At 37.3% G+C, this 18,255-nt stretch overlaps 1 protein-coding gene across 1 annotated transcript; it reads right to left on the bottom strand.

Annotated features, from left to right (window-relative positions):
* Positions 1–12,600: 12,600 nt before the first annotated feature.
* Positions 12,601–13,645, bottom strand: LOC108303808 (olfactory receptor 13C4-like). The gene is given in 3 exon segments (XM_017527736.1): positions 12,601–13,562; positions 13,565–13,594; positions 13,597–13,645. Coding segments are annotated over 3 exon segments (1,041 nt in total).
* Positions 13,646–18,255: the final 4,610 nt, after the last annotated feature.

Genomic DNA, 18,255 nt, shown 5'->3' with positions numbered 1-18,255 from the left:
AAGGTTCTGTATGGCTACTGCTAAATACTAAGACACATATGCAGAATGCTGAAACTTCATGTTTCAGCAACGAAGAACTAACAGAGAGCTACAAGACAAACTACTCCCAAAGCTCACAAAGGTTTGGGAGATATTTGGGAGACATTGAAGCAACCAAAGTGGAATATCTTCATTCAGTATTCAGAGCATTTATTAGATACCTATGAACTGTCACATAACAGTAGGTCTAAATTAGCTCTAGGATAGGGTTTCTCAACTACCGCACTATTGACACACTGAGCTGGACAATTCCTTATTGTGGAGATCTGTCCTGTACATTCTAAGATGTTTAGCAGCATCTCTGGTTTCTACCCAATAAATTTCAGTAGCAGCCCACCCTCCCGTTTCCATCCAATTTAACAGTGAAAACTGTATTCTGACATTTCCTTCAAAGTACAAAATTACTCACAATTCTAGAATTAATCCCACCCACTGTTTTAGGATAAACTCAACTCTAGACCTGCCCTCATAAAGTTTAAAACCATCTTGCAAAGTGATCGAGGTAGTCTGCAAGTCATTGCATTTTACATATTCACAATATATTTAATACATTTTGAAGGTAGACCACAAAATCCATTACTCAACAACATAAATGTCAAAATGACTGGCATCCAAACCAAAATTACAAAATGTGCAAAGAAGCAGGATAATATGTCCTATAACTAAAAAGAAAGCCATGTAATAGAAACAGATTTAGAAATGATTGAGGTAATAAAATAAGCATAGAGCTATTATAAAATACTCAGAATTTAGAGAAAAACCAAAAATATAATGAGGAGAAAATTTATTTAAAAATAAGTTCTGGAGGTGGAATATATAATATGTGAAGCAAAAATTTGACTAGATAGGATTAATAGCATAATTGACCATGCAAATAAAAATATAAGTGGGCTTGAAGACAGCAATAAAATTATTCAAAATAAAGCATAGACTGGAAATACAATAAATAGAGCTTCAGTGACACATAGGATATATTAAACAGTTTAATTTATATGTATAATTGACATCTCAGCAGCCACAGAGAGAAAAAGGGCCCAAAAGCGGGAGTAAACAATATAAGCACAACACACACACACACACACACAAGAATTGCTATATCACATCATAATGAAGTTAGAAAATGAGTAGTAAACAGAAAATCTTAAAAAGAGCCAGGAAAGAAAACATTATGCTTAAATGATTAAATACAATAATTATAATACAACCCAGAAGAAATGCAGCAATATCCTTAATGTATGAAAAAAAAAATCTCTTAACTAGAATTTTATACATAGCAAAAAATATTCATAAAAAATGAAGGTAAAATAAGAATTTTTCAGGCAAAAGCTTAAAGGAAAATCAAAAGAAGGATTACAGTTAATAAAATAGTTTTGTCCAGTGCACAGAATATTATATCAAATGATAATGTGAATCAACACTAAAGTATAAGAGAGAGAGATGAAATGGTAAACACATACGTAAACATGATAGATGTTTTCTCATTATTTTTAATTTCTTTAAAGATATTCGATTGTTTAAACCAAAAATAATAAAAATTATGAGGTTTAAATTAATGTATTATCAAAAATAACAACAACGTTGTGAGGGGAAATAAAAGTATACTGTTTTAAGGCTTATAAGTTATATTTTAAATGGTAAATAATTACTAGAGCACAGAGTATCATAAATTAAAGAAGTTACTGGGGCAAAGTGGCATGCACTTATAGCCCCCATCTATTCAGGAGGCTGAGGTGGGAGGCTCCCTTGAGCCCTGGAGTTTAAGGCCAATCTGGGTAACATAGCAAGAACCCATCTCAAAACGAACACATACACACAAAAACAAAACAAAACAAAAAAACAAAACAAAACAAGAAAACCAGAAAAACATTAAAGATGTAAACCTTAACCTCTGGAGAAACCAACAATAATATAAACTGAAAGGCATAGATAATATGACAATAATTAAAATAAAATAGAATTCTACAAACTATCAAAATAATCTAAAATAATATAGGAAAAGAGCAGTAAAGAAACAAAGAGCAGAAGAGTCAAACAGAAACATGGTAGACAAAAATCTAAGCATAATTAAATTACGTTTGAATGATCTAAACAGCAATTATTATAACTATCAGTTTGGAGCTTTAAAAAAAACTGCTCAAAAGGCAGGTCATATATAAGATATCTTTATACATTTCTCATAATTTTGCTCTGAATCTAAACCTGCTCTAAAAAATGTCTTTAAAAATTACCCCAATGAAACCCACTTTCAAATAAAGATACAGATATTTAAAACTAAAAGAATAGAAAAAATATAACATGCTTTTGTTTTCTGGAAAAAAAAATTATTTCACTTTGAATTGTATTTTTACCAGATAACAAATTCTGGATTACAGATTTGGTTTTTCTTTCACCACTTTAAAGATATCATTCCATCAACTTCTGACTTGCATAAATTCTGAGAAGACGTCTGTGTTATTTTCTTATCTTTACTCTTTTGAACTTAATGTGTCCTTTTTATTTCTATGGTCGTTTTAAGTTTTTCCCATTTTTACTTGTTTTCAGAAATATGATTATAATGTTTTTTTTGCTGTGGTTTTATTCCTGCTTATGCTTCTTGTTTTCCTGAGGTTCTTCAATATTGGATTTATAGCTTCCAAAAAAATTGAGAAATGTTCACTCATTATCCTGTCAAACATTTTTTCCTCCCCTCTTTCTGCCTCCGGGATTTCAAATATCTGTTAGACTGATAGTTTATACAACTCATTCAGGCTCTATTAATTTTATATTCAGCCCTTTCAGTGTTTATGGTTTGTTTAGGATATTTTTCTATTGCCATGTCTTTATAGACTGTTAGTTTTTTTCCATTTTATTCTCCATTATGTTCTCATTTTTCTTTAAATACTTTACCACATTTATTATAATAGCTCATTTAAATTCCTTGTCTACTAATCCTACATCTTTACCATTTCTAAATCTCTTTCTATTGACCAGGTTATATTATTTTGCTTTTTTGTACAACTCGAAATGTTTTATTGGATGCCAGACATTATGAAATTTACTTTGTTGAATTCTGGATTTGGTAGTCTTCTTTTAAAGAATGTTGAATGTCATACTTTGCTTCACAGGCAATTAGGTTACTTGAAGATTAGCTTCATCCTTTGTAGGCTTTTTAAGAGACTTTCTAAGGCAAGTGTAAAATAGCCTCTAATATAAGAATACTTTAGCCCTATAAATAAGATGAGATCCTTGTGTTTCTCTACTGAATATTCCATCCCAACAAAACAAGGTCTCTAAACTCTGACTCAAGGAAATCAAAGAGTTCCCAGCCTAGGTTATTTTCATCAATTTCTTGGCTTATGCTCATTGATAATTTTAATTTTCTTTTTTCCCTGAAAATATGTCACATCTGGATATGGAAGGTAAAAGATAAAAGGGGAAAAGATAAAGTAAAAAGATAAAGAAAAGATAAAGTAAAAATTTTAGTATTGTATTAGTTGGTGTTTACACTGCTATAAAGAACTACCTGAGACTGGACAATTTATAAAGGAAAAAAGGTTTAATTGACTAACAATTCCGCATGGCTTTGGAGGCCTCAGGAAACTAACAGTCAAGGAAGAAGGTGAAGGAGAAGCAGGCAACATCTTCACAGGGCAGCAGAAGAGAGAGTATAAGAGTGCAGGAAAAACTACTATTTATAAAACCAACAGATCTCATGAGAATTCACTTGGTATCACAAGAACAAGATGGGGAAAACTGCCCTCATAATCCAATCACTTCCTTCTCTCAACACCTGGTAATTACAAGTTCCTCCTTCAACACGTGGGGAGTATAATTTGAGATGAGATTTGGGTGGGGACACAGAGCCAAACCATATCAAGTATTTACATGTATCAAGATGAACTCATGGTATTATATAACTACACATATAGTTATATATTAAACTTGATATACATGTAGGTATATACATGTATGTATTTCATAGCTATAATTTTTGAGAAGGTCCAGAAGAATTACATTCTGGTGCCAGTGAGGTTTGGTTTATCAATACACTTTCCATTAAATGAAACCAGGGCCCTTGGAGAAATGGCAATCACAAGAACTGAGACTGGAAAGTACAAGATGAGCTTGAAACATCTTATTTTGCCAGAAAGGAAGGGAAAGTAAAGAAGTGCTGAAAGAATTGTGGGTACATTTCTAAAGGACACAGGAACCAGCTTGAAGGGATGACACTGGGAAAGCCAAGACAAACTGAACATAAAAATCAAAACTAGGTCTTGGTACAGTGGCTCATGTCTGTAATCCCAGTGCTTTGGGAGGCCGAGACAGGAAGATCACCTGAGGAAAGGAGTTCCAGAAAACCCTGGGCAACATAGAGAGATCTCATATCTACAAAAAAAATAAAAATTATCAGGCGTAATGGTGCACACCTGTAGTCCAAACTACTCAGCAGGCTGAGGTGGGAGGATTGCCCAACCCTGGGAGTTTACAGTGAGCTGTAATCACAACACTGCACTCCAGCCTGAGTGACAGAGTGAGATCCTGTCTCAAAAAAATAGTAGTAATAATTAATTATAACCCATTGAATAAAATAAGAAATTATGAGTCCAGGCAAATTGAAATGCTAATGGATAAATGTAAAAGAAATAATGGAGTTAGAAAATCGCTGAAGTAGCTTCATTTCTGGGGAAATACCCATGGTTCATCATCTCATGCCACTCAAATTAATGACATGGACTCGCACGTATGGAGTGGGTTAAGGAACAGAAACTTTAATAGGCAAGAAAGAAGAGAACAGCTTTCCCTACAGAGCCAGAGCTGTGTGTGTGTGTGTGTGTGTGTGTGTGTGTGTGTGTGTGTGTGTGTGTGTGTTTATTTTAAGGAATTGATTCATGCAATATAATTTTGGAGATGGCATACCTGAGATCTGCAGGGCAGGTGAGAAATTCTGGCAAGAGTTGTTGCAATATCCAGTCTGAAGACACTATGGAGGCAGAACTCCTTTCTTTTCTGGGGAATTCAGTTTTTAATGTTGACAGCTGATTGAAGGAGGTCCACCCACATTACATAAGGTAATCTGCTTTACTCAAAATGTACTGATTGAAATGTTAATCACATCTAAAACTGCCTTCACAGTAACATCAAACTGATATTTGACTTAACACCTGAGTACCATGGCCTAACAAAGTTGACACATAAAATTAACTGTCACAGGGTAGCAAGTTCCTTGGTAGTGATTGATTGGTCACATGTTTTGATTATGGGGGTGGTTATAAGAATCTATACATGGAATAAAATTGCAGAGAACTACACACACACACACATGGACACATGAATACATGAAAAAATAATGAAAACGTAATACGTTCTATAGTCTAGTTAATAGTATTGAGCCAATGAAAATTTTGTGGTTTTGATATTATGCTACCATACACAAAATGTCATAAAAGGAAGCTGATGAAGAGTACATGATATTCAATATATTATTTTCTTTGCTTATATAGTTATTTCCAAATAAAAATTTTAATAACTTTATGGACACTCAAGTTCTTTCAACAGTTTAAAAATGTAGATGTCATTCTTAGTTTGGGGGACACAAAAATACAGGTAGTGGGCTAGATTTTGCCCAGAGTTATTTGCTGAGCATTAAATTCAATAATAGTATTGTAAGTGTATGATGATAATTGTATTATGGTTATGGTAAAAGAATCTCTTTAATACTAAGAAGACAAAGTGAAATACTGAGGGTTAAAGAGACATAGTACTTACTCTCAAATAGCTGCATATAAACAAATACATATAATACACACAACTACATGTATATATAAAGAGAAAGAAATAGACCAGGCATGGTGGCTCACGCCTGTGGCCCCGGCACTTTGAGAGGCCAAGGCTGGCAGATCACAAGGTCAGGAGATTGAGAGCAGCCTGGCCAATATGGTGAAACCCCGGCTCTATTAAAAGCACAAAAAGTTAGCTGGGACTGGTTGCAGGTGTGGGAGGCTGAGGCAGGAGAATCACTTGAACACAGGAGGCGGAGACTGCAGTGAGCTGAGATCACACCACTGCACTCCAGCCTGGCGACAGAGTGAGACTACATACCGAAAAAAAAAAAAAAAAAAAAAAAAAAAAAAAAAAAAAAAAAAAAAGATGTTAAGATCTGAAGATTCCGGGTGAAGTCTTAAAGGAAATTATTTGTGTGATTCTTGCAACTTTCTATAAGTCTAAAATTATTTCAAAATAAAAGATATTTTTCCCAGTATTTACTTAAAATAATCTAAAGAAAGGGGATAAGTACAGATAATAATAAAGCATTGAGCTCCCGATTATTTAGGCTAAGTGGCATATGAGGTTAAATTAAATGATTATTTTTCTTTTATTACTTGAAATTTTCCAAAATTAAATGTTTATATACATACACAAGAGCTGTAAACATATGGGGAAGCCCTTAGAGTATCATTAACAAAGCATGATATAATTTGGGGAGGTTAAAATTTAATAAGAGAAGTTAAAAATGTATAACATTCCTATACACCAATAACAGGCTTAAAGAGAGTCAAATCAAGAATGAACTGCCATTCACAATTGCTACAAAGAGAAAAAGATACCTAGGAATACATTTAACAAAGGATGTAAAGGACCTATTCAAGGAGAACTACAAACCACAGCTCAGTGAAATAAGAGAGGCCACAAACAGATGGAAAAACATTCCATGCTCATGGTTAAGAAGAATCAGTATTGTGAAACTGGCCATACTTCCCAGAGTAATTTATAGATTCAATGCTATCCCCAACAAGCTACCTATGACCATCTTCACAGAACTGGAAAAAACCATCTTAAACTTCATATGGCATCAAAAGAGAGCCCGCATAGCCAAGACAATTCTAAGCAAAAAGAACAAAGTTGGAGGCATCACACGACCTGACTTCAAACTATACTACAAGGCTACCATAATCAAAACAGCATGGTACTGGTACCAAAACAGAGATATAGACCAACGGAACAGAACGGAGGACTTGGAGGCAATGCCACACATCTACAACCATCTGATCTTTGACAAACCTGACAAAAACAATCAATGGAGAAAAGATTCCCTGTTTAATAAGCGGTGTTGGAAAAACTGGCTCGCCACCACAGAAAGCAGAAACTGGACCCCTTCCTGACACCTTACACTAAAATTAACTCCAGCTGGATTGAAGACTTAAACATAAGACTTAACACCATAAAAATGCTAGAAGAAAACTTAGGCAATACCCTTTAGAACACAGGCATAGGCGAGGACTTCATGACTAAAACACCAAAAGCACTGGCAACAAAAGCCAAAATAGACAAATGGGACCTAATTAAACTCCAGAGCTTCTGCACAGCAAAAGAAACAATATTAGAGTGGATCAGCAACCAACAGAATGGGAAAAAATTTTTGCAATCTACCCATATGACAAAGGACTAATATCCAGAATCTACAAATAAATAAAACAGTTTACAAGAAAAATAAATAAATAAATAAATAAATCCATTCAAAAGTTGGTGAAGGATATGGACAGGCACTTTTCAAAAGAAGACATATATGAAGCCAACAAACATATGAAAAAATGCTCATCATCACTGGTCATTAGAGAAATACAAATCAAAACCACACTGAGATACCATCTCACACCAGTTAGAATGGTGATCATTAAAAAATCTGTAGACAACAGATGTTGGAGAGGATGTGGAGAAATAGGAACACTTTTACACTGTTGGTGGGAGTGTAAATTAGTTCAACCACTGTGGAAGACAGTGTGGCGATTCCTCAAGGACCTGGACCTAGAAATAGAAATTCCATTTGACCCAGCAATCCCATTACTGGGTATATATCCAAAGGATTATAAATCATTCTATCATAAAGACATGCACACATATGTTAACTGTGGCACTGTTTGCAATAGCAAAGACTCGGAACCAACCCAAATGCCCATCGATGACAGACTGGACAAGGAAAATGTGGCAAATATACACCATGGAATACTATGCAGCCATGAAAAATGATGAGTTTGTGTCCTCTGTAGGGGCATAGATGAATCTGGAAACCATCATTCTCAGCAAACTGTCACAAGACGAGAAAATCAAACACATCGTGTTCTCACTCATAGGTGGGTGTTGAACAATGAGAACACATGGACACAGGGAGGGGGGCATCACACAGAGCTCTGTTGGGGGGCAATAGGGGATGGACAGTGGGGGGTAGGGAGGTTGGGGAGGGATAACATAGGAAGAACTGTCAGATATAGGTGATGGGGGGATGGAGGCAGCAAACCGCATTGCCATGTAGTACCTATGCAACAATCCTGCATGTTAGGCACATGTACCCCAGAACCTAAAGTGCAATATATATATACTTTTCTATATATATATATATATATATATATATATATATATATATCATGTATATCACTTTCCACAGTAATTTTCTAAAAAGTATTCTGTAAAAACCTAAAAAGTTGCACACACATTTAAAAAATACTTTCTAAACAGTAATTCCAAGTGTCCATGGTACCTAACCAAAAAAAAAAAAATGATTAGTGACATAACAACGATCTTGGTACATTATGTCAGGTATTTTGTGAACTTACTGAATCTATAATAACTCTTGGAGCAAGGTTCGTTTACTCCATTTTTGAAAAGAAGAAAACTACAGTTTTAAAAAGATGAATAAACCTGCCTGATACTACCAACCTAGTTTTGAATTTATACTCCTGCCATCTATTTTCAAAGCTTTTGTTTGATGTTTTCTACTGTGTTGCCACAAATACACCAGAAACACTTATCTTGGATATTGCCAGGAAAATAACTGAAGAAATTTATTGTCTTTGTGAGATCTGGGTCAGAACCTATTCAAATCTCCTTACTGTTAGAATTTTTGTAACAGCAGATTACTCTTTTCAGTGATTCTAGATGATCAAAGCTAGTGAGGGCTGTAGGGTCCAGCCCTACAGGGTCCTGTGAGCCGCTCTCTACTGGTGCAGAGAGGAGAAACTGTGGAAATAAAGACACAAGACACCAAGATCAAGAGAAAAAGAGTCTGAGCCCTGGGGTCCACTGCCAACCAAAGCACGGAGTCAGGCAGTGACCCCGAGTGCCTGGACACTCTGACTTTTATTGAGTACAAGACAGGGGGAAGGGTGACTCTTCCCCAGTCACGTGTCTAAGGAAGGAGGTGGGGGGCTTGTGGTCAAGGCTTTCAAGTAGCCGCTAAGGAACAAGTAGTGAAAGCAGGGGAAAGAAATGCGTTAGCACTTTATGTTCTTCTTGTCAAAGTCTTCAAGAATTATGCTGCTTTTTACTGACAAAAGAGGAACCAGATGCAGAAGTAGGGAGTGAAAGGAGACACAGGTTGTGACCAATATACCACACAGAGACAATTAAGCCCCAGGTAACTGTGGGTTGGGCTGAGTGATATCAGTCCTTAAACAACAGCGTTCTGGGAGTGAAGTGTTCTCCAACTCCTCCGAGGAAGAAGATGTCTCCTTCCATGATTTGCTAAGCAGCAGGTGCTTTCCCAGCACTGGCGCTACAGCAGAACCCAAGGTGCCTTGTAGCAGCCCTTACACAGGTGTGACAGAGGGTTAATGATCTTGTCTAGAGTCACTTTTTACAATGTTCTTTCAGTTCCAAGCTTCTTATCCTAAAGTTCCTTAATTATAAAAAAGAATATATTAAAGATAAATGATTTCACTAGGCTAAATATTTGGTTATAATGTTTAACTCTATTCTAAATCTTTTCTATGCTATTTTTTAAATTGGGACTGGCTAGGGCCTCAGTCCCTTGCTTTGCTTTGGCACTTGTGCGACCTCCCACCCAAGAGGGCAAAGAATACAAATCTCTCCTCATAATTTTGATTTTCCCAGATAAGGTCCTCAATAGTTGCACAATTACGCCATTTCTATGCTTCTTAATTTTAAATGACAAATAAAAATTGCATGTATTTATGGTACATAACATGATATTTTGATAGATGTATTAGTCCATTTTCATACTGCTATGAAGAAATACCTGAGACCGGGTAATTTATAAAGAATTAAAAATGCATGTATTTATGGTACATAACATGATGTTTTGATAGATGTATTAGTCCATTTTCATACTGCTATGAAGAAATACCTGAGACCGGGTAATTTATAAAGAAAAGCAGATTTAATGAATTAACAGTTCCACATAACTGGGGAGGCCTCACAATTATGGCGGATGTCCAAGGAGGAACAAGATTTGCCAGGTACAGTGGTTCACGCCTATAATCCCAGCACTTTGGGAGGCCAAGGTGGGTGGATCACCTGAGGTCATGAGTTCAAGACCACCCTGACTATCATGAAGAAACCCTATCTCTATTTAAAATACAAAATTAGCTGGGTGTGGTGGCACATGCCTGTAGTCCCAGCTACTTGGGAGGCTGAGGCAGGAAGAATGGCTTGAATCCAGGAGGCGGAGGTTGCAGTGAGCCAAGATCATGCCATTGCACTCCAGCCTGGGCAACAAGAGCAAAACTCTACCACAAAAAAAAAAAAAAAAAAAAAAAAAAAAAAAAAAAAAAAAAAAAAAAAAAAAGGAGCAAGATGAGATTTGGGTGGGGACACAGCCAAACCCTATCATTCTGCCTCAGCCCCTTCCAAATCTCATGTCCTCACATTTTAAAACCAATCATGCCTTCCGAACAATCCCCCAAAGTCTTAACTCATTTCAGCATTAACTCAAAAGTCCATAGTCCAAAGTTTCATCTGAGACAAGGCAAGCCCCTTCTGCCTATGAGCCTGCAAAACCAAAAGCAAGTTAGTTACTTCCTAGATACAAAGGGGGTACATGCACTGGGTAAATACACCCATTCCAAATGGAAGAAATTGGCTAAAACAAAGGGCTACAGGCTCCATGCAAGTATGAATCCAATAGGTTAGTCAATAAACCTGAAGTTCTAAAATGAGGTCCTTTGACTCCATGTCTCAAAACCAGGTCACACTGATACAAGAGGTGGGCTCCCATGGCCTTGGGCAGCTCTGCCCCTGCGGCTTTGCAGGGTACAGGCTCCCTCCCAGCTGCTTTTACAAGCTGGTATTGAGTGTCTGTGGATTTTCTAGGTGCATGGTTGAATATGTTGATGGAGCTACCATTCTGGGGTCCAGAGGACAGTGGCCCTCTTCTCACAGCTCCACTAGGGAGTGCTCCAATGGATAATTTGTGTGGGGGCTCCAACCCCACATTTCCCTTTTGCACTGTCCTAGCAGAGCTTCTCCATGAGGGCTCCAGCCCTGCAGCAAACTTCTACCTGGACATCCAGGAGTTTCCATACATCTGAAATCTGAGTGGAAGTTCCCAAACCTTCATTCTTGACTTCTGTGCACCTGCAGGCTCAACAATATGTGAAAGCTGCCGAAGCTTGGGGTTTTCACCCTCTGAAGCCATGGCCCAAGCTGTACTTTGGCTCCTTTTAGCTATGGCTGGAGCAGGTGTGATGCAGGGCACCAAGTCTCTAGGCTGCACACAGCAGGAGGGTCCTGAGCCTGACCCAGGAAACCATTTTTCCTCCTAGGTCTCCAGTCCTGTGATGGGAGGGGCTGCTAGGAATGTCTCTGACATGCCCTGGAGATATTTTCCCCATTGTCTTGGCAATTAACATTTGGCTACTTGTTACTTAAGCAACTTTCTGTAGCAGGCCTTAATTTCTCCTCAGAAAATAGGTTTTTCTTTTCTATTGCATTGTCAGGCTACAAATTTTCCACACTTTTATGCTCTATTTCCTCTTGAATCCTTTGCCTACTTAGAAATTTCCTCCACCAGATACCCTAACTCATCTCTCTGAGGTTCAAAGTACCACAGATCTCTAGAGCAGAAGCAAAATGCCAGCACTCTCTTTGCTAAAGCATAACAAGAGTCACCTTTGCTCCAGTTCCCAACAAGTTCTTCATCTCCATCTGAGACCACCTCAGCCTGGACTTTATTGACTACATCATTATACAGCATTTTGGTCAAAGCCATTCAACAAGTCTTTAGGAAATTCCAAACTTTCTTACACTTTCCTATTTTCTTCTAAGCTCTCCAAACTGTTCCAACCTCTGCTCGTTACCTAGTTCCAAAGTCACTTCCACATTTTCAGGTATTCTACCAGCGCCCCACAACCTGTCACCAAGTTACTGTATTAGTCCATTTTCATACTCCTATGAAGAAATACCTGAGACTTGGTAATTTATAAAGAAAAGGAGGTTTAATGGACCCACAGTTACACATGGCTGGGAGGCCTCACAATCATGGTGGGCAGTGAAGGAGGAGCAAAGGAACATGTTACAAGGCAGCAGGCAAGAGAGAGTGTGCAAGGAAACTGCCCTTTTAATGAAACCACCAGTTCTCATGAAACTTACTCATTATCACAGAACAGCATGTGAAAAACACACTCCCATGATTCAACTGCCTCCCACCAGGTCCCTCATATGACATGTAGGGATTATGGGAGCTACAATTTAAGATTTGGATGGGTACATATCCAAACCATATCATGCATACATTGTGGAATGGCTAAGGAAAGCTAATTATACATAAAAGACCCACATATCCCTTTCACCTTACTGGTTAATGGCTTTCCTACTCAGCAAATATTTCATAGCAGCTTTTACATCTTTATTTCTCAAGCTATAGATTATGGGATTTAACATGGGGGTCACAACACCATAAAACATGGAAACAAGCCCCTCTGTAGCTTGCAAGTTGTCTTTCCCAAGGAGGTCTTGGGACTTAGGATTTGCATACATAAAGAAGATGGTACCGTAAAATATGATCACCACAGTCAGGTGAGCTGAACAGGTAGAAAATGCCTTGTGTCTTCCTGTGGCTGACTTCATTCCCAAGATGGTATAGAGGATAAACATATAGGAGAAAATAATGACCAACAGAGGAAGAACTAGGAAAGCAATATTTGACACTGCTAGGGTAACAATATTGAGGGATATATCAGCACAAGCTAGCTTGAGGACAGCTAAGATCTCACATAAGAAATGATTAATAATATTGTTCCCACAGAAAGGCAATTGCATGGCAAGTGATGTTTGCACGATTGAATTGATTCCACCAGAGAGCCATGATATAGAAGCCATCAGTACATATGCCACTTTGCTCATGACGATTGGGTATCTCAGCGGGTTACAGATGGCCACATAACGATCAAATGCCATCATGCCAAGAAGCAAACATTCTGTTGACCCCATTGCAAACCCAAAGAACATCTGCACTGCACATCCAGAAAAGGAAATGTTTCTTTTCTTTGAGATTAAGCTCACCAATGTTGAGGGAATGGAGGAGGATGTATAGCAGATATCCAGGAAAGAGAGGTTTCCCAGAAAGAAGTACATGGGTGTGTGAAGACGAGAATCAAAGATGCTTGCTATGATGAGAACACCGTTGCCAATGAGAATTACTACATACATAACTAGAATCAGAGCAAAGAAAATGATCTCAAGTTTGGGGTAACCAGAGAGTCCCAGAAGAATGAATTCTCTCACAAATGTTTGGTTTCTCTTGTCCATGTCCCAGCTTTCAGGATGTCAAAGTTAGACTCAATACATAATATTTCACAACCAAGCAACAAATGTAACAAATAACTTGAATAAACATTACTCTAGAATGAAAAAGAAACTGTTTGTTTTAAAGCTCTACCATTCGGTTATCTTCAATAGTATTTGTGCCTAGAATACAATCACACTAGGATGCTAAGAGTTTCTATGCCCTGTATCTGATATGTGAAGATCTACATAGGATCAGAAGTAAGTTCAGACACAACTTGTCTTATTATTGAGGACATTGAGTTGAGTTTTCTAAAAGCCTTATACTATTGCAGATGACAAACCTAACTTCTTCAGTTAGTCAAGCCCAGTGAGAGAGCTCCAAAGAAGGAAAAAGACAAGTAAAGCAAAACTGGAATTTTGACCCAGTGTTTAATAAAAATGTTTAGAATTTAAAAGCAGGTTTGATGTTCATGTACATTTGTTTGTTTGCCTAAAACTCTGAATGTCCTTCCAGTCAGTTAAATGTGTATTTTTATAGGGAAGACATTTGATAATAGTAAATTAAACCCCATATACTGTGATTTAACATCTTTTCAAAGGTTAAGTTAGTTGATCTCATTCTAACATCCCACTCTTACTATTTTGTTATTTCCTATTACAAGACCACTGTGTAAATCAGCTCTGCAGGTATACGATGGAGAATCTTTGGAGAACAATACATGATCTCTATTTGTTTTAGTCCATGGCTTCAGAGTTACTCCTGAGAATTTGTTTGTTTGAGTAAACCTGAAAAAAGAGTAGTAACGTCAAACACATTTGTGTGTATGTGTGGGTATAGCACTTTACAAAAATCAAATGAATCTTCTCATTATCCCTAATTTATTTTTCTCAAATGGAAAAGACAGAATGTGGCCTATAAGTAAAAAGAGAACCTTAATGCTCAGCTCTTTTGATTACAACACCAAAAGTTATTTTACCTTGTTTTCACAAAGTACTATCCAAAATTTTTAGCTTTGATGGAATTTCAATTTTTCTAATTTCATATGCATATAAATCACCTGAGGATACTGTTAACTTGTAAATTTTATGTTAGCACTTCTGGGATAAGGCCTGTGATTCTTCATTTCTATTAAGTTTCCAGGTTATGTTGAACCACTGGGAAGACGCACATTTTGAGTAGCAAGACACTGGTTTATCTATAGTGAGTTAGTAAAGAATCCAGATATTTCTGATCCAAATAGATTTTCTTTTGTGTTATAATATGGACTGGCTAAGCAACCTGGAAAATGACCGAGAGTCTAATTCTTTTGTGTTTGCCAGAAAACTTCAGGGCCACATCTCACTGTTCAGTACACTTCAAAAAATAAACACTATTGAAACATTTTATGAAAGCAGGATGAACTTTTGCTGGACTACTATAATATGTGTATGATATTACTGATTGCCTAACTTAAGAACGGTCCTATTCCAACACAAGTAAGGGTGGGAAAAGTATGACACAGCATGTCTGCCATCAATAAGTTCATAATTCAATAACACAAATACATATAGAACAATTTGATAAAGAATATAATTGTATCATGTGGCCAGGGTAAATATTATAAGTAACTTCAGGAGGAGGAGGTAAATAAGAAATAAGTAAGTCAAGAGAGAACGCTGAAAGAATTTCAAACTTATACCAGATCTGGAAGCACAGAAGCAATGGGGTAGGTTTGGAAGAGAAGAGAGAAACAAAGGTATTTCAGAAGGGAGGGCAGCTTAATTTTTTAGAGGAGCAGATTGGTAGTACCTACGTTTCAGACAGGGGAGTTTCAGTGGAAACACTGAAAAATTAATGAGGCAGGAATATAGAAGGGCCCAAAGGTTAGGAAGAAAAGCAATTACATTCCCTTTTGTATGTAAGGGAACTATTATCAGAACAGCAGGGGCAAAGCGACTGTTTAGCCCCTGTGACTTTAGCTACCTTTCAAACCTGACATTATATAATTTGATTTTATGAGGTTTTGAATAGATATGTGACACAAGGAATTAAGATACTTAGATTAATTAGGTAAATATAAATTACTGCCTGGTATACACACACACACACACACACACACACACACCATCATCATCATCATCATCATCATCATCTTTTCATAACTACCATTTTTTTAGATTAAACAAAATGGCAGGTTTAGGGCTCACATGGGCTAACAGTTCTGAGAATATCTGCAGAGGTTCAACCCCTACTCTAACACTCAGTTTGGTATGTGATGATAAGTGAAAAAATTTCTCTACAGAATACAATGTCTTGGAGTCAGAAGCCAAACCAGACAGGATTCTCACTTTGGAAACAGTTTAAAGAATACCAGTAGAACATCTGAACTTTTAAGAGAAGCACAAATGAATGTTGAATCCCCAAATTAGAGATGAGAAAATTGAGCCTCAAAGAAATTTTGAATTTATATTTACTCAGCTTAAGACTAGAAATACCTATTAAAAAGGATTTTTGTTTATTTAAGTGAAAAAAAATCACTTAAATGACTTCTGTCGCAGACTCCTATGTGCCAGATCCTGTGTTTGAATTGGCAAATCTGACAAAAACAAGCAATAAGGAAAGGGTTCCCTGTTTAATAAATGATGTTGGCAAAACGGGCTAGCCACCTGCAGAAAGCAGAAACTGAATCCCTTCCTGACACTTTACACTAAAATTAACTCCAGATGGATTAAAGACTTAAACATAAGACCTAACACCATAAAAACACTAGAAGAAAACCTAGGCAATACCATTCAGGACACAGGCACAGGCAAGGACTTCATGACTTAAACACCAAAAGCACTGGCAACAAAAGCCAAAATAGACAAATGAGACCTAATTAAATTCCAGAGCTTCTGTACAGCAGAAGAAACAATCATTAGAGTGAACTGGCAACCAACAGAATGGGGAAACATTCTTGTCATCTACCCATCTGACACAGGGCTAATATCCAGAACCTACAAAGAAATAAAACAGTTTATAAGAAAAAAACAAATCCATTCAAAAGTGGGTGAAGGATATGAACAGACACTTTTTAAAAGAAGACATTTATGAGGCCAACAAACATAGGAAAAAATGCTCATCATCACTGGTCATTAAAGAAATGCAAATCAAAACCACTTTGAGATACCATCTCATGCCAGTTAGAACCGCAATCATTAAAAAATCTGGAGACAACAGATGCTGGAGAGGATGTGGAGAAATACAAACACTTTTACACTGTTGGTGGGAGTGTAAATTAGTTCAACCATTGTGGCAGACAGTATGGCGATTCCTCAAGGACCTAGAAATAGAAATACCATTTGACCCAGCAATCCCATGACTGGGTATATATCCAAAGGATTATAAATCATTCTATTATAAGGACACATGCACATATATGTTCACTGTGGCACTGTTTGCAATAGCAAAGACCTGGAACCAACCCAAATGCCCATTGATGATAGACTGGAAAAGGAAAATGTGGCACATAAACACCATGGAATACTATGCAGCCATAAAAAACGATGAGTTCGTGTCCTTTGTGGGCACATGGATGAATCTGGAAACCATCATTCTCAGCAAATTGAAATAAAAACAGAAAATCAAACACTGCATGTTCTCACTCATAGGCAGTGTTGAACAATGAGAACACATGGACACAGGGAGGGGAGCATCACACACTGAGGTCTTTTGGAGGGCAATAGGGGAGGGACAGTGAGTGGGTAGGGAGGTTGGGGAGGGATAACATGGGGAGAAACACCAGATATAGGTGATGGGAGATGGAGGCAGCAAACCACATTGCCATGTATGTACCTATGCAACAATCCTGCATATTCTGTACATGTACCCCAGAACCTAAAGTGCAATAAAATATATATATTTTTAAAAATTAGCTTACCTGGCTGAGGTCAGATGACTATCACTGGCAAAAGAAAAATCCAAAGACCATTCTCCTTCTACTACTTCTCTGCCTAACAGGTAGTATTAAAATCTGTATAGAAATCATTTGTCAATCACAGAGAACAGTCAGTAAGTAACACAAATAATAAACTGAGTTCATAAAGGTGAAACTTAAGTATAGTCAGTTAAAAATGTACAAGGAGAATGATTAATTCTTGAGGACTTAGTACTTCTTATCATGGAGGAAGGTTCATGGTTGTGGGATTGAAACATCCGTCTTAGAACAGTCCATTTGCTTTAAAATTTTTCTACAGTACTTCTTAGCATAGGTCCAAATTCTCCTCAAGCAGGCTACAGAAATCCTTTCAGGATGCATTGGATAAGGGACATCAACACTCTAGCAGCCCAATCAGGAAAGCAAAAGGAGGAAGACAGAAAGATACTGACTGGCCAGGAAAGGGGGTGATGTTCCAGATCCCACCTAGACCGCCAGCCCAGGCGTGGAGAATCTGTTGGCTTTGCCTTCCAGACAAATGTAAAGACAATGAATTTTAGGCTACCTAGACAGTCTTCTGCTCTAAGCCTTCCCCTCCTAGGAAGAAATGCTCTCACCAATTCAATCCACCTTAAGCCAAGCCTGTCTTAGCTACCTTTGTTTTTCTTCTGATCCCAGCTCTTTAGCTTGGTTCCCTCATGTACTGTGAGATAACATGAGATGTGGGGAAGGAGCTTGCCTGTCTTGCACATCCCTCTACACCAATGGCCTAACACAGTGGCAGCACATAAAAGATGGGTTTTTCTAGGCTCTTAAGCAATTT

This window comes from Cebus imitator, unplaced genomic scaffold (assembly GCF_001604975.1).
Source record: "Cebus imitator isolate Cc_AM_T3 unplaced genomic scaffold, Cebus_imitator-1.0 Scaffold51, whole genome shotgun sequence".
Lineage (NCBI taxonomy): Eukaryota > Metazoa > Chordata > Mammalia > Primates > Cebidae > Cebus > Cebus imitator.
Note: the sequence above shows the minus strand (reverse complement) of the source record. Positions and strands in the feature narration are given on the sequence as shown.